The sequence below is a fragment of the Acanthochromis polyacanthus genome, chromosome 4, assembly GCF_021347895.1.
Source record: "Acanthochromis polyacanthus isolate Apoly-LR-REF ecotype Palm Island chromosome 4, KAUST_Apoly_ChrSc, whole genome shotgun sequence".
NCBI classification, from domain to species: domain Eukaryota; kingdom Metazoa; phylum Chordata; class Actinopteri; family Pomacentridae; genus Acanthochromis; species Acanthochromis polyacanthus.
Genome location: NC_067116.1, coordinates 27,077,605 through 27,100,341, shown reverse-complemented (window position 1 = coordinate 27,100,341; position 22,737 = coordinate 27,077,605). Strand labels below are relative to the sequence as shown.

The 22,737-nt window shown below is 40.2% G+C and overlaps 1 protein-coding gene and 1 long non-coding RNA gene across 2 annotated transcripts; one reads left to right on the top strand and one right to left on the bottom strand.

The window, feature by feature from the left end:
- Positions 1-7,116: 7,116 nt before the first annotated feature.
- sox14 (SRY-box transcription factor 14) lies at positions 7,117-9,298 on the bottom strand. The gene has a single exon (XM_022191997.2). The coding sequence runs from the start codon at positions 8,689-8,691 to the stop codon at positions 7,975-7,977; it is 717 nt and encodes a 238-aa protein (XP_022047689.1). The 5' UTR covers positions 8,692-9,298; the 3' UTR covers positions 7,117-7,974.
- Positions 9,299-10,427: 1,129 nt separating this feature from the next.
- LOC110949774 (uncharacterized) lies at positions 10,428-19,750 on the top strand. Its single transcript, XR_002595606.2, has 4 exons — positions 10,428-10,745; positions 14,135-14,189; positions 19,149-19,209; positions 19,313-19,750. It is a non-coding gene; the product is annotated as an uncharacterized LOC110949774 (long non-coding RNA).
- The last annotated feature ends 2,987 nt before the right edge of the window (positions 19,751-22,737 follow it).

Genomic DNA, 22,737 nt, shown 5'->3' with positions numbered 1-22,737 from the left:
TCAGAAACCGGAATATTGACCTTTACCCGAATATTAATGGCATATAAACATAGTCTATCTATCATCATCTCCAGTATAGCTTGTAGTTGGTTGTTTCATGTTGTTTCATGACGACCATTCTGCTGTAGAGATACCATATGTTGGAACAACATAATTACTCCTCTATGTTAAAAAGAATGCATGGAATTTAAATGTTCCATGCCTTGTTCATATTTTTGTTCAGCATCTTTATTTAACTGGACATTGGTAAAAAAAATAAATAAAAAAAACAATAGTGTCAATGTTTGGAAAACCGCAGAGTAAAGCATATGCCTTATAATTGGTATGGAGGTGAAAAGTCAGACACACCTCCGCTTTTCCAACACTGAGTTGAGAAGATACTACCAATACAGTCACCAGAAAGGTAAGCTGTACTGTATGAATCACAAAAAAGAGCATTCAACACCCCATGGTCATCTTTACTATGTGGAGGGCTGGTCCCTCTCAGAATCAGATCAGCAGCTACAGGTGAGACTGAATGATCCCCACAGTGGAAGCTGTGATATAAGCTGCCTCTACAGCAAACTGCAAGCTAAATAACCAACTGACTTTTTCTGTTCTGATCTGGTATGTACATGTACAGCTATTATACACTCCAATACCTCTATATGAACCCTCCGTATGTAGGCAGATGGCACCGCCGGAAAAGGAAAGGGAGGGCAGTAGGGACATACCAATCCTCTGCACTAAGGACCGCTACATGGTTTCATGGTCATACAGATGATCTTCTGTCTGCATATACTGTATGTCTGTGTATTGAGGTGGTGTCCCTTACTGATCCTTAATTTAATTTCATTTTAAGCTCAGCTGCGCTCGTTACTTCAGAAATGCTCAGAGAAGTGCAGCTTGAGTTGGACGCTACCTCCTGCACAACTGGATCTACAAAAGAGCCCTTAAAAGCAAATGTAAATGTATGGACAGATTTTTTTTTTTAAACAGCAATAGACAGCAGATTTCCTGTGATTATGCTGTGTGGGACTTTATAGGTGAACCTTTTCACCTCACCAGCATCTTAGTTTTCTCCTGAACTATTTTAAAGATCACTAACCCAATTTAGTATTTAATAAAAAATTGTAATACAAGTATTTCCAAGTCGCACTTCTACATATGATTGTAACTGCACACATGATGAAGCAGAGTTGTACCACAGCTCAGTTAGAGATCCTCTGGTTTGGACTCACTCTCATGTAAATGTGAAACATGAATTAAGGACAAAGTGGAAGTGTGATGACCTTACTTTTGCCGACAGCACAGCAGCTCACATTTTAAAGATTGACTTCATTTTGTAAAAGCTTGAAAAAGGTGTAATTGTGAGGATAAAATAGAAACACCTATATAATAGCATCCCTGAGCTCAAAATCCTTAAGCTAGCTATAAATTATGAAACACTACAGTCATATGTCACGCGTTTTACAAAGTGTCACTTCTTCAGCAGCAGGTTTGGATGTTGGTTATCCTGATCATTTCTCCATCGCATTTCACTCTTTTTCTACATGTGCTCCCATTAAGATATCCAATTGTTTTTGGATTATTTTGTCAAACAAGTAGCTGAAACTTGGATTAAATAACTTTTTTAATCGAGAAATGAAAGATAGACGAGTCAACTATCCCACATCCCTTCAAGAAATAGAGATTAATTTGAAGGTAATCATAAGTGTGAAAATTGCTGTTATCTTCTCACTATTCCTTTGACTGCTAACGGCCTGTCTGGCTCTGAAGTCATCCCCGTAATAAATATTCATATACCTTTCAGGGTCTTTGTTATGTTGACTACCTTCCATCAGTCTGATCTGTTGTGGCACGAGAAACACAAATGGTGAAAATAAATTAAGGGAAAAAATCTAAGTAAATATATAAATAATGAAGACAATGAGCAAACGGGGGGGAAATTTGGAACATCAAAGGCTCCTCTATCTTTGCAGCATGTAAACAGTGCGTGCCTTCAGTGAGTAGAAGAGCCCTTTTTAATGATTCCATGGAAGATTGCCACATCGACAAGCATCCTGTAATAAATAAAATTAACAAACATTTCTGTAGGGTCTTTTCAAAGGGAAAGAGAGCCCAATGTTTTTTTTTCAGATAAGTGGTCTATACATCCCCTGCTCCTTCCTGATTAGTCTAATCCAGTGAGAAGTGCGTGCAGGGTTTTGATTGAGTCAGCCGTCGAGGACCCCGAGGGGAACCCTCCTGATAAGTGCCTTTACCTTTCACCTCCAGAACCCCACGCACGTCGTTTCGCCATATCCCACTCCCTCTAATCTCATTTGGCCCAGGAAGACATGCTCAGGCACAAGAAGCTACGATTAGCATCCTCTTTACCGAGGGATTCCATTGGCTCGGACTGCCAGTGCTGCCCTCAACCTGAGTCGCTGAAGGCACTAAATCAGCCAGGTAGTTCTGTGTGTGTGTGTGTGTGTGTGCGTCTGTGTGTGTCGGCATCCACCTTCATAAGCATGTGTTTGACAGCTTGATATCAGAAGCACTTTCCTCCACTTTGCAGTAATATTCTCCTTTACATCATGCAATGGCAGGGAAAATTAGGACTGTAGCCACCAACCAAGCTTTGGAAGCACTGCATAGGTATGAATAAAAATCAAGAGATTCCACAGATTTCTATTTTGCTCAGGTTTTGCATCTATCATTATGTTTTACAGGGAAAAACAACAGATTTTTAATGACCACACTCACCCAGGAGGCTCGGTGTTGTGAGTTTACACTGAAATCAACTGCTGTGGCCGAACGTGCACTTTGTAAACGTGGGAAATGTGATTATATCCATCTTTCTGTTCGACATTCATCACGTTTCCTTTCAGCAGGAATTGTCCTCTAGCATGACGCATCCTGTGGTGTTTTGTAAAGATTGATTTGGCAGATTGCTCGTGTAAAGAAGCAACCCGCGATTAAAGCAGAGAGTCAGATGAGCTCGTACGACAGAGACCCAAAGATCACACGGCCTCCACTGTTCACGTGCCACCAGATCAGAGAAATGAAACGTCACACAATGTTCAGAATCTATCTGGCAACTTTTGAAAAAGACACCAATAAATGTCATGAATTTTATGGGGCAGATAACTTTATTTGTGAAATATGGATGAATAAGGAAAGCTCGCTGGTCCTGTAAGAGTTTATGTTGTGCATCTTTTCATATCTGGAACGTACCTGCAGCCTTGTCTTCTCCAAATGTCTTTTTATCGTTACAAAAATTAGAATCAGGTTTTACTGGAGTTTATATCAAGATCTAAAAACCCAAACACTTGAAAACAAAATGTTCATTAAAATTGAACAAGCTAAAGTATAATAGATTATTTTATACCTCACAACCTGCAGAGCAGTCTGTAGGTTTTTTCATATTAATGAATACAAAAGCATCCGGATTATTAATGAGCATTAACAGAAAAAACAAACCCTCATTTGGGTGATCTGATGTATGGAAAGTTTAAGCTGCATGAAGATTCAGAAAACAACGACGCCACAACACAAGAACTCAAAAGCATCAAATGAAGCAAGCGTGGCAGTGTGTGACATGTCTCTGTAAATCATGATGTCAACGTATGGAAGGCGTCTGAGCGAGCAGGACATGCATGATGATAATACAAATAACAGTAATAATCAGAATAAATATGCATGAGAAACTCAAGCAGGCTGGCCTTGGAGTGTGTGGAGCTTCTGCCACTGAAATATTGTCTATATTGTATTTTCTTATTTTAAGAACAAGAATGAGGCATCTAAAAAAAATTAAAAATAATTAAATAAGTTTTGAACAGAACCTGAATCACAAAATAAATGTGAGAGTCTGAAATTTGACATTTGCAGCAGGAGGTCATATATAGACAGTCCTTCATTTACAGGATAAAGATTTAAACCCCTGACATAAATAATCAGTGTTTTATTTTATTAGTGTAATTAATTCTGAGACAGTGTTTACATGTTGTGGCAAAAATGTGCAGTTCCAAAAATAATACAATTTAATGAAGGAAATGTCTTTAAATTCCAGAACACGTGGGGACTGAAGAGTTATTTCATTTCAGAAAGAATTATAATAATATAAATATTTCTCAAAAGTGTAATTTGTTAAAACTGTACGTTTAAAAATCCAGGAAGTGCGTTTTGTTTGTAAGATGACCTGTGATAGCTGCATGACTTTAACGGAAATACGAGCGTTTGGAGTTAATAAAAAAATTAAACAAAGTGAAGCTTTGGTGATATATATATATATATATATATATATATATATATATATGAAGACAAACATCAACTGTGGTTTCCAATGGCCTGGACTGAAAATTTACGAAATGAACAAACAGTAAAGTTGGCGCAGAATTAACTTTTTTTTCTTGCCGCAAACTGTCCGGCGCAGAGCCTGATGGATGCGCGAACTTTCCACGACTGTTTCCGATGAACTCCACAGAACTGACAAGGCAGGCCCACGTGTCCGATAAATAATAAGCGTAAATAAAAAGTGAAATAAAGACACGCAGCGTCTCTCTATCAGTCGGGGGGGAATAAAGTGTTGGTGTAAATCACTTTTCCGACCGGCGCAGCGCATTAAACAGCCGTGCCATGATTCCTTTTCTCTCAGCTCACACTCCCTCCTCCCCGCTTTCCTTTTCTTTTTTTTTCTGTCTTTCTTTATCAGCTCGTTCACCATTTCATTTCTTTCAAATGAGAATTCAGGGAAATTCAAGCCCCCCGTCTTCAAACAACACAACTGTATCCAGTTTTTACTTTTTCTCCCGTCAAAATGGTATCCCAGATTCAATTTTAGATAGACCAGGATTTAGCCAGTGATGATTTCTTTCTTCTTCTTTTTTTTTTTTTGGTCTTTCGGAGACAATATTAAATATGCTGAAATGAGATCAGTTTTAACAACCCCCCAAAATTGTGTCAAATCTCGCTTTGACACGAAAATGAATGCATCTTTGATAAGCGAGCCTGTGTTATGTTTTTGTTTTTTTGGCACATTTTCCTCTTCTTCTATCATCATCATCATCATCAGGAGGAGCAAAGACACCATGATCACCATCATCATCATCATCATCATCCTCTCCTCTCTGGGGGACTTTTTCTTCTTCTTTTGATTTGGGAAATTAGCACGTCTAAATACAAACCACACTGCCACTTATCAAACTCCATTTGCTGCTGATGATTTCAGGGTGACGTTAAAACACAATAATGCAAATGACCCACGGCTTTTAATTAAAAAATGTACTCCATCTTATTTTTGGTTTCATCTATTTTACCTCCTTTAACCAAAGTGATGTGGGGGGAAGAATAAAATAAAAACGTTATAAAAACGAGTCAAAAAGCGCCTTCTTTAGTCGGTGTTTCCCCTCCTCGTTGACTTTTATCACTAAATGAAGCATATAAATGACCTGAAAGCGCTTGGCTGTCGCGTTAAATTAAATAAAATAAAGAACAATTATCCTCTCCTTTTTTTTGCCTCTGATCTCGAGCTGAAAAGGAGTCCTGGAGAGATAAGGCAGATTGAATTCTCTCTGTTGTGCTCCAATAAAAACGTCAAGGGGGGAAGAGAGATTTAAACACACACACACACACACACACACACACATACACACACAGGCACGGTTTCCCCTATAATTTCAAATCATAATTTCCCTCCCATTATACCTCTCACATGCCGTTTATCGTTATTTATTTCAGGGCGTTGTAACCGCATTCAATGTCCGTGACTAAGTTGGATAATTACAGGTGCGGAGTGAATCCTGTAGCCGGTAAAACTTGAAATGAAAGAAGATCTGAAACAACAGCACCGTCTTACAAGTACATATATATACATATAGATATAAATAGCTGATGGCTGAAATGCAGCTATTATATAAATATATATATATATTATAGATCCAAGTGTGCAGCTGCTCCTCCAAGTAATTATAATTGTCCCATTTCAAAGTTGAATCAGGATGCTTTAGGGGGTTTGATGTAAAACTTCACATTCGGTTCAATGAAGTATCACCCTAATTTACAGCTGCAGATAAGGACTAAGTCTGTCATAAAAATCTGCCCTCCCTCCCTCCTCTCCCCTCCTTTCTCCCCCTCCTCCTCCCCCCCTCCTTCCTTCCTCCCCAGGATTGAAATTACACCTTGGGCAATAGTGCAGAATGGTAACTTCTCTCCACATATGTTCCTGGCAGATAAGTAAACAATTTGGATGTGGAATGATTTTTTTTAATTAATACTACAGTATTAATATGAACCATCTACACTCTCTCTCTCACACACACGCACACCCTCCATCCTCCTCCATTAAAGTGCTGCTGCTTTAATTCCTCCTTGTTTTAAAGTGAAGCTGCTCCTAATGAGAGGCTGCTTTCATTCATTGACAGCTCCGCGCAGGTTGAAACACGTGTGGATCACTTGATGATAATGGGGAGTTTAATGGAGCTTTTCTTTTTCTTTTTTTTTTTGTTGTTGGCTGCAGTGAAAACACACGCACAGACATTTAAACCGCACTGAAGCCAAGTGTTGGGCTGCTGCTGCTGCTGCTGCACACACAGGCAGGGAAGTTGCACACACAAAAAAAAAAAAGAAAAGGAAGAAAAAAATCCCATCGCATTCAGTTTGTTCCATTAGTTAAACCTATAATTAAGCAGCTCCTTGAAGTGATTAAGCAGTCAGACAAGTCGGACGGGCGGAATCCCTCCAGGGAGGCCTCTCCTGAACTGTCAAACATCAAAAAACCGGTTCATCCCAGTGTCACAAAAACACCTTCAGCACCGCTCAACATGCCTCAACCCTGCTGCTGCACAAAGAGCCACAATAATAATAACAACAAGAAGAAGGGAAAAAGGAAGATCAGAGTGGAGCAGCTTCACACCATCGATTAGAAAAAGAGAACTGACGGTCTAGTCCAGCCTATCAACACTATTGATCCGGTTAAAATTCGGATTTAAATGTTTGAAAACCGTTTTCTAAAATTATCACGGCACTTTTGAACATTTATCTTCATTAAAACCGTTCACTATTTTTTTTAAATTCTCCGTTTAATTTAACGCCCCCACAGCAGCTCCACGTTATTCCTTCATCTCTGTCAATAAACCTACAAATACAGCAAATTGATCCGGTTGAAGACAGATTGTCTTTATTCGAAACGTCTTTGCTCAGCACTTGAACAAAGAGCAGGAGGTATCAACCTTCTGGATACATTATCCTTTCCATAACATGACAGGTTTTAAATTACCATCTTAGATAGAAAATACACATAGAACTCCTTGAATTCAAATAGAAGTTATCCTCAAAAAACAAACAAACAAAAACAACTAAAGGATAAAAAAAAAAAACTCAAATGACGCGTGTGACTATATTAGCACTGAACCACAGGAAAAATGCAAAATCAAACATTTGGATGTTTTGTCATAATAAATAGACCGTCTGGTTGTATGAAGTGCCAATTATTTTTTTTTCTTGTTGATAAATATAAACAATATAACCCGTAAATAACCCAGCCTCCAAGTCCTGATTTGAACCCAGAACATGAGAAATTGCCAGAGATGTAGACTACTTAGGCCTATACAGGGAATATGAACGCTAATTGTGCAAGCCAATTTTTTTTTCTTCAAATAAAAGAGTAGTCTATCGATAATCAACACAAATCAGCATATCAGCATTGAAATGTACACAATAAATAAAGTTAAAGGCCTCCTTTTTCTGGCTGCCATAAACGTTATAACATTTACATTTCTTACAGTTCACAGGGCTTCCGTCCTTTACACCAAACTCCAGCTCTGCTCAGGCAGGAACTTGTTGGAAAAGTTTGTTTTTTCTCTCTCTCTCTCTTTTCTTTTTTCATTTGTCATACCAAGTCCAAGGCAAGTTAACACTGTTCATGCCTTTTTTAAACGGGGCGCGCTGTCCGTAGTATATTTACATGCATTTCAGTATTCAAGTGAATTAAAAAGAGGGACAGAGTCTTGAGGGTTACATGGCAGTGGCGTGTGCGGATGAGTATGGGTCTATCCCAGTCTTGGTCATACCTGGAAAAAGTATGTAGGCCACCGGGGGCTGTAAACTTGACGCTGACCAGGCTGTGCAGTTACACGGGACGACGTAGCCCGGGTTTGTGGGCGACGGGTGGGTGTGGGTGTGCTGACTGGGGCACCCGAGGGTGCCAAACGCGCCGTTCTGGTATCCCAACGAGGACGCGTACGGCAAAGTGCTGGTGCTCAACGTGTGCGGCATCTCCGTCATCTTCTGGATGGCGCTGGAGCTGAACTGGCTCGGGTCGAGGAAGGAGTACGGGGCGGACGTCGGCGGCAGGAACGCCCGGGCTTTCTCCGAGGAGCCCAGCAGAGAGTCCGCGGCCGACACCGGCAGCCCCTTCAAGTGGTCGGTGTCCCCGAGGTAAGGCAAAGGGAAAACGTACCGGTCCTTCTTGAGCAGGTTCTTGGGCTTGCGCCGGGGCCGGTACTTGTAGTCGGGGTGCTCCTTCATGTGCTGAGCCCGCAGCCGCTTGGCCTCGTCGATGTACGGTCTCTTCTCGGACTCGGACAGCAGCTTCCACTCGGCGCCCAGCCTCTTGCTGATCTCCGAGTTGTGCATTTTGGGGTTCTCCTGAGCCATTTTCCTCCTCTGGCCCCGGGACCAGACCATGAACGCGTTCATGGGTCTCTTGATGTGATCGGCGGGCTTTGACATCTTAAAAACGGTACTTTTTTTTATCCCCACTGTTAATGACGAGGAGAAAAGTTTCTTATCTCAAGGAAGGAAAAGGAAAGGAAAGGAAGGGAAGCTATTCACCTGTGAAGATGCCAGATACCAGTCATGCCACGGGCTGGGATGTTCAAGAGTCTGGGAAATAAAAAAAAGAAAAGAAAAGAAAAGAAAAATAAAAAAAATCCAAATTCTCGGCTTTTCCAACCGGCTTGAAACAGCGCAGCAGCAGCTTTCGCCCTAAGTCCACTCACAACTCTGTCAGACCTGCGGCAGCAAAAAACACACACATACAGGATGCGCACACGTGAAAAATCCACAAAGGTGAAAGCGATGTTCCGCAGTCAGTTTGCAGAAGTCGTAAAAGTGTTCGGCGTTATTTTTTTCTTCCCCTCTCTCTCTCTCTCTCCCTCTCTCTTTCTCTCTCTCTCTTTCTCTCGCTGAGGTTTGTCGTCAAGCACCTGGCTTGGAAATGAGCGGAAGAGCGTGAATACGAGCCAAAAGCGGTGAAGTTCAAAGGCTGGGCTGGTTTGGTTTCTGCACGCAATCTGACATAATCTGCAGGGCGTTCACTCACCAACCTGAGCGCCCAATCAGCACGGAGAGCGCCCAGTATAATACCTTCACCCAAAAATATATGTACATTACAACATAAACAAAGAGCGGCTACTCGCAGAGAAAGAAAAAGAAAGGAGGAACAAAAAAGAATAAGGGAAGAGGAGTGTGTATGATGAGGGGCAGGATCCCTCCCTGATTCCATTTAATGTCAGGAATTACAACAAACATGGACCTCCAACCCCTTTGCAGCCAATTTACTGTACACATACGCTCAAATATATAAGGAGTTGTGTTGACTTTTAATCATTTTTGTATTATTTGACTTTATTTTGAAAAGATACTGCAACACCACTGCTATCACCACCGCCACTAATATTGCTAACATTAATAATCATAATAATATCAATCAAAAATAACTCCTAACAACAATCTCAAAACCAGCTTTCCTATTTCAGCTCCTATCAAAAAATCTGCATCCTCCCCTTCACAATAAAACCAACCAACAAACAAAATCCAGGCCCCCTGATTGTGAAACCTCAACTGACACAATTACAAACATGGAGAAAATGTTACATCAACTACACACGTTCAGAAATCATTATTGTGAGCCTGTAATTGTTGCATTAGTTCACATCAATCTGACAGTGTGGTTTTTAAAGAGGCGCAGAGTGATGGTTTTAAAATGCAAATTTCCAATGAGGACCACTGCCTAATAGCCCTCGGGCTAATGTGCGTGATATATGATTCCTTCAGCTTTGATTATTAAACGAACAGCACACACACACTCACACACACACACGTCCAAATGCTGTGACTGGATCCTGAGAGTCGTCTCTTGTTAGTTACACTGCTAAGTAGATTTATTTAAGGTAGTCTGTGGCCTATATTTCTGTGTATGCGGGTGTTGCGGGCCTCTCTCCATCTGTGTGGACTTCAGACGTGATTTTCTGCAACATGTCACCACATTAACACTCAATGTTTTCTAATATATCAGCATGACAAATAAATAAAATACTTTCATGATTTTTTTATTATGAGCTACACATATACTCCGAGATTAATATATTTTTTCTCCCTGCAGGGTAAAAAAAAACCAAAGTGATTTTTATTTTTGAGCCCAAACCAAACAAGAGTTTGTTTTTCCCACATTTCAGCTCCATCTGCGTCTCTTTCTCACGCTCCCTCTCGCTGCCTCCTCGTCTTCTCCTCACACACGCATGCGTCAATCGGCAGCTGAACATTTCCATCATATCTTCCTTTATAAAAACCTTGAAATTATCGTTTAAAAATGCCCATTTTACCAGAAAGATCCTCCTCACCCCGACCCAGAGAACAATCCAGCTGAAAACGCCCCCGACTTTTTTTTTTTTTTACTCCCAATACCGACCGGATGACTGCGAGGAGGGAAAAAAAGAAAAATTGCTCCTGAAATCCTCCCAGTCGCCAGGCTGTAGGCTATGATGTTCATCTGCGACCACGAGGTAGTATGCTGCATGTTTGCACTGTATATTTCGGCTTTCATTGAAGTTTTAAATTGTGTTGTTGCTATCTTTCACAGAGCAGCGTATATATGCAATTTGACATGTAGGCTGCAGCACGGCAGCTTAGGCTTCATTTTGAGATCAGTGAATTAGATAACAGGAAATTATTTTAGGGGCTGAGCCTCCTACTCACCAGGGAGAAGTCAGCTATGTTTCTTATTCAAAAACTGATTGTCTAATAAATGCACGGCTCAAAGTTCCCTCGACAATTTAGCGGGATAATGAGAAATGCAATAGGTTTTCATTTGTCAAGGACTGGGATGATTATTATTATTTCCATCTGCAGCCTCTCTTTAGTTTCCTTTAATACAGTCGTTTGGCATAGTGACTGGCTGAGATAATAAAAGAAAATGCAGGTTAAAAAAAATACAAATAGTTAGGCTGCACGTCACCGTCGCCAAACTTTACGCACTGAGGAATGTCAATAGATTTGATTGTAGCAGCACGAAACACGTTTATAAAAAGTGAACATGTGTATGTAAGAAGCATATCTAGTTTAAAAACGAGCGTTAAAATCAAGCTGTTAGTATTACTTCTTATAAAATGAGCCATTGCTGAAAGTTGACGGCGAGCTCTTATGGAGCTAAATTTTACTTTTGCTCTAATATCAGCTAATTCCAATCACACACAAACACCGCACACACGCACACACACACACACACACACACACACACAAAACTGGGATTATCTAAGGACACATGTCCATCCATCTCGCCTTAAAAAGTGAATGGGGAGCGGCCTGACACACAGAGAGCCTATTAGCCAGCTCGGGCTCCCGTGGAGAGCATCGAGGTAAGCTCCCCCACCGTAACTGTCCATGGTGCTGAGGCGGTAAGAGGTTTTCTTCACTGCACACTTGCGTCCTCCCCTCAAAAACTCTTAAAAGCTCGGGTTGACATTTCAATGCCTTTTATTGTATTTCCATCCTATTTAGTGATGGTTCTCTGTAAAAAATAAAATAAAATAGCAGAAACCCGAGACAACTCACATGGTCTACAACTTTCCTAACTTTTTCTAAGCCTTTTTTGTTGTTGCTGTTGCTCAGCGTGGAACTGTTTAACCACATTTGGATTGAATAAATATTGACAACAAAAATGATCACAAGCACACACACATATTTTTATGCTGTCAAAAAATGCCTGTCTCTGCTTTGCTGTAGTACCAGTGAGAGGATATTCAGCCTATGCATGCTGGGAAAAGCATCACCCATGATGCTATGTGACCTCTGATCAGTAGATCAACGCTGAGCCACACAGTCCTACACAGACATTTACAGCTTTACCACAATAATTATTCTGCACATGCAGCTCTAACCTGAAAATTTCCCATTTATGTGCAACACCTTTAATTTAAATCAACTCCATGAGAACACGAACACACACACACACACACACACACACACACACACACACACACACACACACACACACACACACACACGCTGAAAGTCAAAGAACAACACCAAATTATTTGTAATCCATTCAGCCCTTAAACACCCTTTTAATGTAAAAAACATTTTCCTTTCTCTCTTTAGCAGAATAGGCGCCATTAGTCTCATTTATACCTTCTAGAGCTGCAATAACTATTCGACTAAGCATCTATGTGTCAACTGTTAAATTAATCGGCAACTATTTTAATAATCAATGAACTTGTTGGAGTAATTTCTTAAGAAGAAATTATCTAAACACTTTGATTTTAGCTTCTTAAGTGTGAGTGTCTTCTGATTTCTTTCTTCCTTTATGACAGTAAACTGAATATATTTGGGCTGTGGACAAAACAAGACATTTGTCATCTTGAGCTTTGCGAAACATTGATGAATATTTTTCACCATTTTCTGACATTTTATAGATCAAACAACTAATTGGCAGCTTTACCATCACTGACCCTAACGATGGCACAAAATGTTATACTTTTACCGCTGATAATTATACTTGCAGTGTTAAACACAAAAAGGCTTTTTCTCACTGATTACAGAGGCAGTTCTAAAACTCTGCACAGAATACTGCAGATCTTTTTACATTATCCCTTTACAAGTACCATTCAGTGACACTGAGAAGTAATCAAAACAGCAATGAGCCGCATTTGAGATGTACTGCCAACATGCAGACTATATTACAGAAAAGACCCGTATATATCATATCTTTGTGGTGAAATAATTTCCTAAGAAGATAGTGAAATGAATGAAATTTAAAATGACTGAACTTAAGCTGCTCTCGCTTTTATTCGGCAACACTGGATAATACAGTACAGAGCAGGAAAAAAATTAACAGAGGTTCAAGGCGTCAGGTAATAATGAAAGGATAGGGCCAATACTTCAAAGACCACGAGGTCCACATCACACAATTATACAATACAATTAGGATTAAAGGGGCAAAACAGAGATAACAGGAGATAGGGATAAATTATCACAAAAGGAAAGATGTGACTCTCTCCTGACCTTCATTAAGAGAAAAAAACTCATTTAGAGCTGGCCTTCCTTGCAGGGGGATTTCAGCCTTTCACATGAGACTGTGACTCACCAGATAAGATTTAACCAGCATAAACGAGAATATGAACCACTAATAAACAATAACATAAAATGTACAGCCAGAATAACACCATATAATAAACACTGATGCAGAAATATTAACTATATAATTTCTTACATATAAAGGCTATATATTCATAATTGAATTTCAGAGACACCTTTATGCTGTGCAAAGCCACTAAAGCTCACATTTTACTCAAATCCTGCTACCGTCTAAGTCGCTCCACAAGTTGACATCTTGAGGTTGTTGACTGTTACTATGGTAACCATGGTGTGCCAATAGTTTCTATAATTTTGGACCTTTAAAAAACATGCAACTACTGTAAGGGAATATGTTTAAAAAGATAAATTCTTGACCTTTACACATCTTCCCCACTCAGCAGCTGTTAAGAAACTTCCAGTCCCCAACGCCCAAACTAAACACACCCCCAAATATTCCCAGCAGTGGTTTTAACAACACAAACACCGTGCACAGCGACACACAACTTCAATTCAATTTTATTTATATTGCGCCAATTACAGGCCAAATTGTCTCAAAACGCTTTACAGAACCAATATGCCTGAAATAGGCCTAACATGGAGAAACACATCAGCCTTACCACCACAATATTATTTTAGTTGTGTAATATAAACTAGTAACAGTAGACAAGGGTCAAAGCAATCTCCATGTGTGAACTGTGCCATTGAGAAAATATACAGTATGTAGGAGCAGCATGGCAAGCAGCATTTAACTACTGTTTTGAAAGGATTTTAACTAAAATATGCTATTTCTAACCATTTTTAAATTTTATTTGATATCCAGAAATCATCTCATGACCCCCACTTGGGGAGCTGCAGCACTACGGGTCCACGTAGAGGTGAGTGCATTTAGTAGACATGCCAAACCCTGCAGCGCCTCTGTCAATGTAGCTTGATTACAGGCTAATGAGCGTAACTTTGTAACGGTTACACGATTCCTAGGGGCAGCATGAAGAACGGTTGCACAGTACTGGAAAAAACTGGCATCGTGGTATTCTTTTTTTTTTGCGATATACTGAATACTGTGACATGAAAAAACAAATTAGTGAATAAAGCATCGGCATAATTTAGCAACTGTAAGATGTAGTGTGTGGCTAGAGCTGTGCAGCCTGGTCTACTTGCTCAAGAATGTTCAGTGTGTTTACCACACTGTCTGTTGGTATAAAAAGGCAGCTGCTGTCTCATGCAGTTGCAAAAATTGCAAGACACTGCTGGCAGAGTATTCTTAGAGTAAACATTTAACTAATGTTGTGTTTTGTTTTGCAACCAAATCTTCCATTTTTTGTGTTTCTCTCCTGTGCCTGTTACTGTGCGCTAAGAGACTGCATGTCAACAAACTTTGTGTCTTGAAAAACGTTCAGTTTCAAAAACCTCAATGTATTCAAAAACCTTTAAATAGGAGTAATGGTGTTCTATTAGGAAGATTTATCTTGTTGCTTAGTCACAGAAAATTAGAACTGAGCAAGTGACCATCTTGAATCAAGCAGCAAAAGAGGCTGTAGCATGATGCAAGTTCATTTACCTTACTTCACGCCGTCATTCCTGCAGTGTGACTATTGTGCATGTCATAATGTAAATGCTGAAACAACATGGGTTCCGCCCTTGCATAAACACAGAACCACTGAGGAGAAGCTCTGCTAAAATGTTTTGCTTGTGTGTTGACTGTGCTGCTGGTGACTCTTCAGTAGTATCAAGGAACCTCTGAGGCAGACTGCACTACAGCACCACACCCCTACTCCCATGCTAGTTTATCTGAGAAATGGAATTAGTGTTTCTCCTGAGATCCAGAAGCTACAGCCCCCTTTCCTTCTCATCTTAAAACTGCAAAACAAGCAAACAAAAAAATATATAGCAACTACAAACCACTGACTGTGAAGGAGGCCCTGGAATAACAAGAGCACTGGCTATAGAGACCAAAAACACCCTTTGAGGATCTGGGGACTGACCAAAAGAAGCTGGTCTCAATTTCATTGTGTTTTGCATGTCTTTAAAACTGGGAAGTGTAATCTAAAAGCTGTGAGAATGTGAACTTCCCCTCTCAAGCCAGTAAGTATTTTGTGTGCTGCCTCCAGGTGGATATTCAGACTGACAGCTGCCTCACAGTCACTTTCTAGAGCTACTTCCACTAAATCAGAAATGTCTAAACCACTAGCAAAGCACACTGATTTCTCTGCTGTTGGCTACAAGAGTGAATACAACAGTATTCATGCACTCCCGGCATCTGAGGAACTGAAGATTCAGGGGATTACTTTTATTTCTGATGGCAATTGTGTGGCCAGTTTGGCTGGCATTACCTTTAGCTTTAATCGTGTTCACAGCTCTGAGCTCTGTAGAAACTGTAACACTGTGGGTCATTAAGAGATTTATATCCGTTTTCTTCTCTCTGGCTCAAATATATTATATTCTAATACAGCCAAATCCCCCAATGAGCATGTCTCATTACATATTTTCCTGTCTGACCACTGCCATGTTGTCAACTGTTTCGCTCTGCGCTGTGAATCAGACATGCAGAGAGAGTCTTCTTCCTGAAGGGATCATAGCTATCAGCAGCTCAACTGGATTTAAAGCTACAGACACTGAGACAATCCATTTTGAAAAGGACTAAATGCATGGGTTGTAAAATTAACCATCTTTTCAGTGTGAGCAGAAATGGCATAAAGACACATTCAGGAGAAACATGATATTTTCAGTTGCTGGGGAGGGGTGCAACATAGGACCGGTAACACAGAGAAAGCCAAAGCATGGGTGAGCCAGATGACCTGCCCTCGTCTTTAACTGCACAAAGTCCAAGAATTAGAAGAGTGATGCGATTTTCTATCCTTTTAAAGGACAGTCTAGGGCACACAGAAGAACTGAGACAGGATCTTAGCAGGCTCTACAACAATTAGCCCACCGCTCCAACACTCCTGTTGTCTTTTGCTTCCACCAGCAACTGTACTGTCCAGACATCCTCTGCCTGGTAATGATCAACGTCCAGCATCTCCACTGACATTCTCATACGAAGAAGACACCATCATCATCCCCTTCAAGTGCACTCACTCTGCCTAGTATCCTGAGCTTTCTCCTGTTCACGAAGCAAACTCTGCTCACTTCTTCAAACTGTAGGATCTTATCCAGGACACTGTATGGAAATACACATCCCCCAGTGCATGATTTGGTCTCAGTTTAGTCTCCAGCTGACTATAGGGATCTTCTACCAATCTAAACATGCGCTTCCTTCCCTTGAGGATACCCTCCGCTTCCAGATGTCCAGAAATCCACAACCTGTCAGCTCTGATGTCTAGCACTCCTACATCTGTCTTTTTTCTTCCCTGGGTTACCATCCGCTCAAGGGCAAGGACAAAGAAGAACCTTTTGATCCACCTTTATATAAGCTGAAGTTTTGAACTAAAGATCTACAAGATCTCTGAAATGTTTGGCATTTCAAGCTCCTGTTCTGACTTGAACTTCAAAGGCAGCCTCCCTCAATGTACCGACCTCTGGCTGCAAGCAAAGACAGCTGTAATGCTTTTGATTACCTTCTGAAAAAGGGCGTGTCCATAGCAGGTGCTTCTAATATCTGGATGGATCACTGAAGAAGACTCCTCCATTCTTGTTTGCACATCGTGGATGCTGATCCCACAACTTACTTTGGGGACATCCTGAGCAGCCTGTGGATATCAAACACCATTTGAAACCTTTCTCACATGGTGTAACACTGGCAAAGGCATCCAAAATAGTTTTCTGCTTTGGATTTCATTGAGATCTGACTTTGCAGTTGTCACACAGAGTTTGAAAAACAGTGACTTTAAGCAGGGCATTGAATCAGTGCAGAAATATTTCAATACTAACACAAAAGACTTTTCACGATGTATTAAGAAGCACCTTGAGTCACAACTACATTGACCTTATGTTACATGAAAACCAAAGATTCGCAGTGCAGGTCAGATTTAAGGTCTTGCTTTAACTTATCATTTTGAAGTATGAAGGGTGGGTGGAAAAGGTTACGACATACTGCAGAGGACCGTGTTTAAATGACTGTCATTAAAAATAACATTCTGACTCCTCATAGGTCCATCCTAAGCTTCAGCACATGGTTTTTGTTGCAAAAATTCTGCAAAAAAATGCATACTGGGAAAACTTGAGGAAAACAAAGCTTTGCCCTGAAGAGAAAAGAGTTCTTACTAACTTAAATAACAGTTCCTTCACAATGTCAATTTCACGATAAGCTTCAATGAGCATTCAGTCATTTAGGGTTAATTTGATGTTTAGCTTAGTCACATTTTCACCTTGTGAAGTGAATGCTGAAAAACCTGATTCTGATAAAGTTCCACTGCCTTAATGCCAAGCAAACCTCAGTGTAACATTCGTCATTAAATACCATCATGGTAAATGAGCTGATGATGTACAGGACTCATCTCTGACAAGAGCTCCCAAATCACAGCTTAATTTTTTCACATGACTACATTTTGTATTCCGGGGCTTTTTAAAAATTAAATAACAGCTGTTTTATAACCTTTAAAGTTAAAATATTCATGATAACACCTATGACACATTTATACTCACTCATTACCTCTCATTATAGCCAGGAGCCATATCTCATCAGTGGATGTAATTTGTCTATTCGAGTGCAGCCCAGCATCGGCATTCAGGCTCCATCCTTTTTAATTATTGGGAAATACCGCACTTTATGAAATATAATGTTTTGATTAATTGGATTTGGTGGTGGGCCGCATAGTAGCTCGGAGGTTAGCACGGTCGCCTTGCAGCTAGTAGATCCCCGGTTCGTGTCCCAGCCTGGACCTGGCATCTTTCTGCATGTTCTCCCCGTGCATGCGTTGGTTTTCTCCAGGTTCTCCAGTTTCCTCCGACAGCCCAAAACATGCTGAGGTGATTTTAAATTGTCTGTAGGTGTGAATGTGAGTGTCATTGTATATCTCTGAGTGAGGCCCTGCGATAGGCCGGCGACCTGCCCAGGGTCCCCCTGTATGACTCTGAGGATTAAGCGTTGTGTAGATAATGGATGGATGGATTTGGTGATTATATGGGAAACATCTAGAGGTAAAACAAATGCAGCCTTTCCTGGGAGGACAGACTTTGGTGAACTGTTCTGAAGAGGAAAGCAAAGGCCAATCACCTTATATAGTCCATACATATATTCATTCTAATAACTGTAAATTAGGTATAGATATATTGTTTGAAAAATCTAAGAATAGTTGAGATCAATAAGCTAATCATGGACACTGATCAAAATAATCATTATTATCATTTTGGCCATAATCGTGCTGCCGTACTCAGTTGTATGGAAAAATTTCAGGAACAGAAAGAATGATTTTGACCAAAAACAGTTACTCTGTTAGCATCTTCCAATAGTTGTCACTACACGAGGCAACGTGACTGATTTGTTTGATCATTTAAATCAGCACAACAGGGGTCTGTATGATGATCTGAATGCCATCGTAAGCAAAAAACTGTTTCAGATTCTTTGCCAGTTTAGCACCATATTAAAAAAGTTCCACATGGTTTCCACTCCAAAACTCTTCACAGTGAAAAGGAATTTTGCTGCTGTCTGGAAGGATTGAAAACAAAGTAAATGCAGTTGAACTTCCATTCAAAATCAATCTAAAAATTCGACAATGATTAACTCTTTTCACAAAGGTCCTCAGGTTATTTAGCAAAAAATCTGTGATTTTCACATTACAATAAATATGTAGCAGAAAAACTAAATCTCGCGATGTCAGTCTGTTTTCAACATTGCACCGTCCTATTCTTAATAGACGTTTGTTTACCTGGTACCTGTTTTTTTTTTTTTCTTTCAGCATAGATCCACTCATCTGGGACTTGAACTTTAAGACGTGCTACAAAGCTGCCATGAGTCAGGTGATGAATTCAAAACTGAAATTGAAAATCAATAATGCGCATTGGGAATCCTGAATGTCTCAAAATTCTGCCGTTGTACATTTTCTCTCTGTTTTGTTTGCAGATGTTAGCACCTGGATCACCTTTATCAGGATGAAAAGAATGCTGCCACTGAGCTGCACCGTAGGTATTGTAAAATCAAAAAGTGAGCCAACAGAAATGTAGAAAAAGTGGCAGTTGAAGCAAGTAGGAGCTTTTGAAGCCAGGCAGACTGATAGAGAGAGAGAGAGGGAAAAAAATACAATTCTACAAATCTGTATCAGTGAATGATTAATTAATTTTGTTGAATGATCTGTCCTAGCCTTGTGAGATATCAGTTTCCATTTCTTTTACACTTTTACAGAAGATCTCAAGAGACTGGTAGTTCAAAAGGCGGTTCAATTTAGAGTTCCCATTGGAAACGGCTTCAGAAAGTCTTTGCCATACATCGGGCTTTGATGTGTTTTAACTGTCATAATCTTACTGTTCAGAAATGGGGAAAATAAATTTGTTCTATTGTAAATGCTCTTTTTTTCTTTACTTCTCATTTCATTGAAGCTATACCACACTTTCTTCCCTGGCATTTCATTCTTGTAGATTTTGATGAAATCGCAGTTATTTCTTAATCTACTGAGCTTGACCTATATCATGTTGCAGCTGGAAGGTGACTTGCTGTCAGAGAGTCACTTTGGACCAGGCAGGTCGTTTATTAATGGAAGAAAAGATTGATTTAGCGTCATTTATAACACCACAGTTTAACTAGCAGTTGTCTCTGGCTGCCCTGCAGGTTCTGTCCTAAAAACATTTTGATATGTGCATTCGCAGGTAGATCTTTGATAGCTGTTTATTCAAAAGCAAACTTGAAAAGGGGATATAACCTCGAGTCAGAAGTCTGGACGGGTAGAGTAGGATTGAAATTGGTCCGACTCTCCCTCTCTCTCTCTTGAATTGAGGGTCCATTGTAGTATGTCAAACAAAGGTTTTTATCAGAGGCTCTTAATGTAACCCCCTCCCCTCACTCTCTCGGCCACCAACTCGTTCTTCTCTTCCTCTCTTTTCTCATTCATTTATTCCACTGTGTGTGGAAATAGGCTGGGCAACAATTAATTTCAGAGTGAATTCAGGCAGGATCTATTACCCCTCTCTGCCTCTATTGCTCTAATGGAAATCTATTTCACTTCTCTTTTGTGTCCAATATAATTTAATGCCCATTTTATTAATGGCCTGAAATAATTACGGAAGGCTTTTGTGATTCTTGAGTATGTTTCATTTAATTGTGTAATAAATGTCTAATCAGAGCTCCCATCTGAAGCCATTATGGCATTAAAATTAACAATTACGCCACAAATGTCTTGGTGAATGCGTTGGGGTCTATAGAAATCGTTGCTGATAACAAGACACATATAAATCATTCATGAGAATTTTTTCAGAGAAAAGCGGTGCGAGAGATAGGAGGATGGGAGGGAGAAAAAAGAAGTGGAGGAAGAAAAGAGGAGAAGAAAGGGGCTGAGTTTTCTTTATTCCATTGAAAAACGGGGATGGCCAAAAGATAGGGCATTTTAAAACTGTGTCACCCTCTCCAGCTCCTTTCTTCCCCTGTCTCTCTCTATCTCCCTTTAATTTGCCTTCCTCTTTATTTTTGAAGTGACAGATTTCACTTTGGGAATTCATTAACCGTTAACTTGGGCGATAAAATATCTATCAGACCCTCTGCCCGGTTCCTTTGCTAAGCTGCGTGGCGCCCCGGTTCAACGTTGTGGGTGACCGAAGGCAATTAAAGAGGCTTCACACTCTCTCACCCTCCCAGTGTCACTTTCTCTGTGAAAACAGGAAGGCTGCTCATCGTACCATCAAGAATTGTTTTCTTAGTAGCCAAGTCTACAAATTTCATGGTATGGGGAAACTCCATCTGCCACTAAAAACCCTCGTCAGTTCCTCTGTGTCATTTCCAAGCTAATATACTACAATTGGTTTTGGTGAATCTATTTTAATAGCATAAGGTTTTGGCCTTCTTTGTTCTCTATTACCATGATGCACAAAGGGCCTCCGCGGGCAACGGATTGCGCCCTGGTTCGAATCAGACTCTTTCAAGTCACAGACTCGAGGATGTGACTTTGATGTGGATGATGTTAATGAGAAGGTCGATTTTATTCTCAATCGGACAGCCGCCTCTGAATCGAGCAATCTTGGATAAGTTGGGTGATATCATCCATCTCGCATCCGACCCATCTGAGCTGCGCAGACAGCTGGAGTTATACTGAGTCAACGCTCCAGCACAGAATGACTGAAAGGAATCATGCAGAACACTGTGTGTGTCCACATCAGTTTTACACGGAGTTCCAAATCATGTATGGGCTCGCAGCAGTCCCGAATAAACCAATCCAAATTTTGTAATTACTAGTGTTACTGTCAACAATTTTTTATCTCTAAAATATCTTTATAATTTTAAGTCATTAATGCGCCCAGTATTTAAATGAATACAAAATACATCACCTGATTTTGCTGTCATCAGCCCACTAAAAGGCCGTCATCGTGGCAGATCACACATATGACACTGATCTAGCTACAGCCTGTGTCATCTAGAGTAAGTTCTAGAGATTTGTTGGCACAACAGATGACTTTAACCTCAATATTTTAAGCTGACGCCTGTGTCTTTAAAAAAAAACTTTAAGTCATGAGAACAAATGTTTTTCTTCCAATAATAATACAATTGCTCTGTCATGACATGGTGGTGTTGTAGTTTCAGGCAGCGTCAGTTACAGCAGAGTCTGGATTGGTTCAGTGTAGAAGTTTTCAGAAGCAGAACAAAAGACGGTTTGTGCGCAGAGTTTGGACGGCAGACCACAGCAGCACAGCACTGAGGAGAAAATCCACAGGAGGGAATTCACATTTGTTTGCTTCTCTCCTACTCTCTGTGCTCACATGCAGCATTTTATTACACAAAATTCCCAAATAACACTGTTTTTGAGTTTCTATTATTAGACTGTAGAACGAATATGTATAAGCAGCTATGAAAGCAGCTACACTAGGTTTTTGGTCAACATGTGAATGGTGTAAATGCGCGACAGATGTTCAGCACATTCACAAATAGACCAGTCTTTCATTTAGATGTTTGTGTGAGGTGTGAGCGGCCCTTTTACCTAGAAATGAGGGATAAAGCGTCAAACTACTGGTATACTAATTAGAAATTACTTGCTTGTATCAAGCAAAGTCTCTGTGAATGACTTGCATATGTTCTGTTCAGTGCAGCCAACTTTTATTTATCGTGATCATTAAGTTGAATTGTCACTCGGTGCTTGGTTTAAGTTTAGTTACTACTTGGTTCATGATTTGTGTTTAAAAAAAATGCCCTTTTTACAACATTAACTACATATCTGAGAGTTAGTCATGTTTAGGCCCCAAACCTACTTCGTGGGTTTTCAGAAAATATCACATCTTGCTAAACATACGACCCTTCCCCTGCATGTTTGAAGTTTCCCCTTCAATTTTCTGGGTTACCTGGGTGACGAG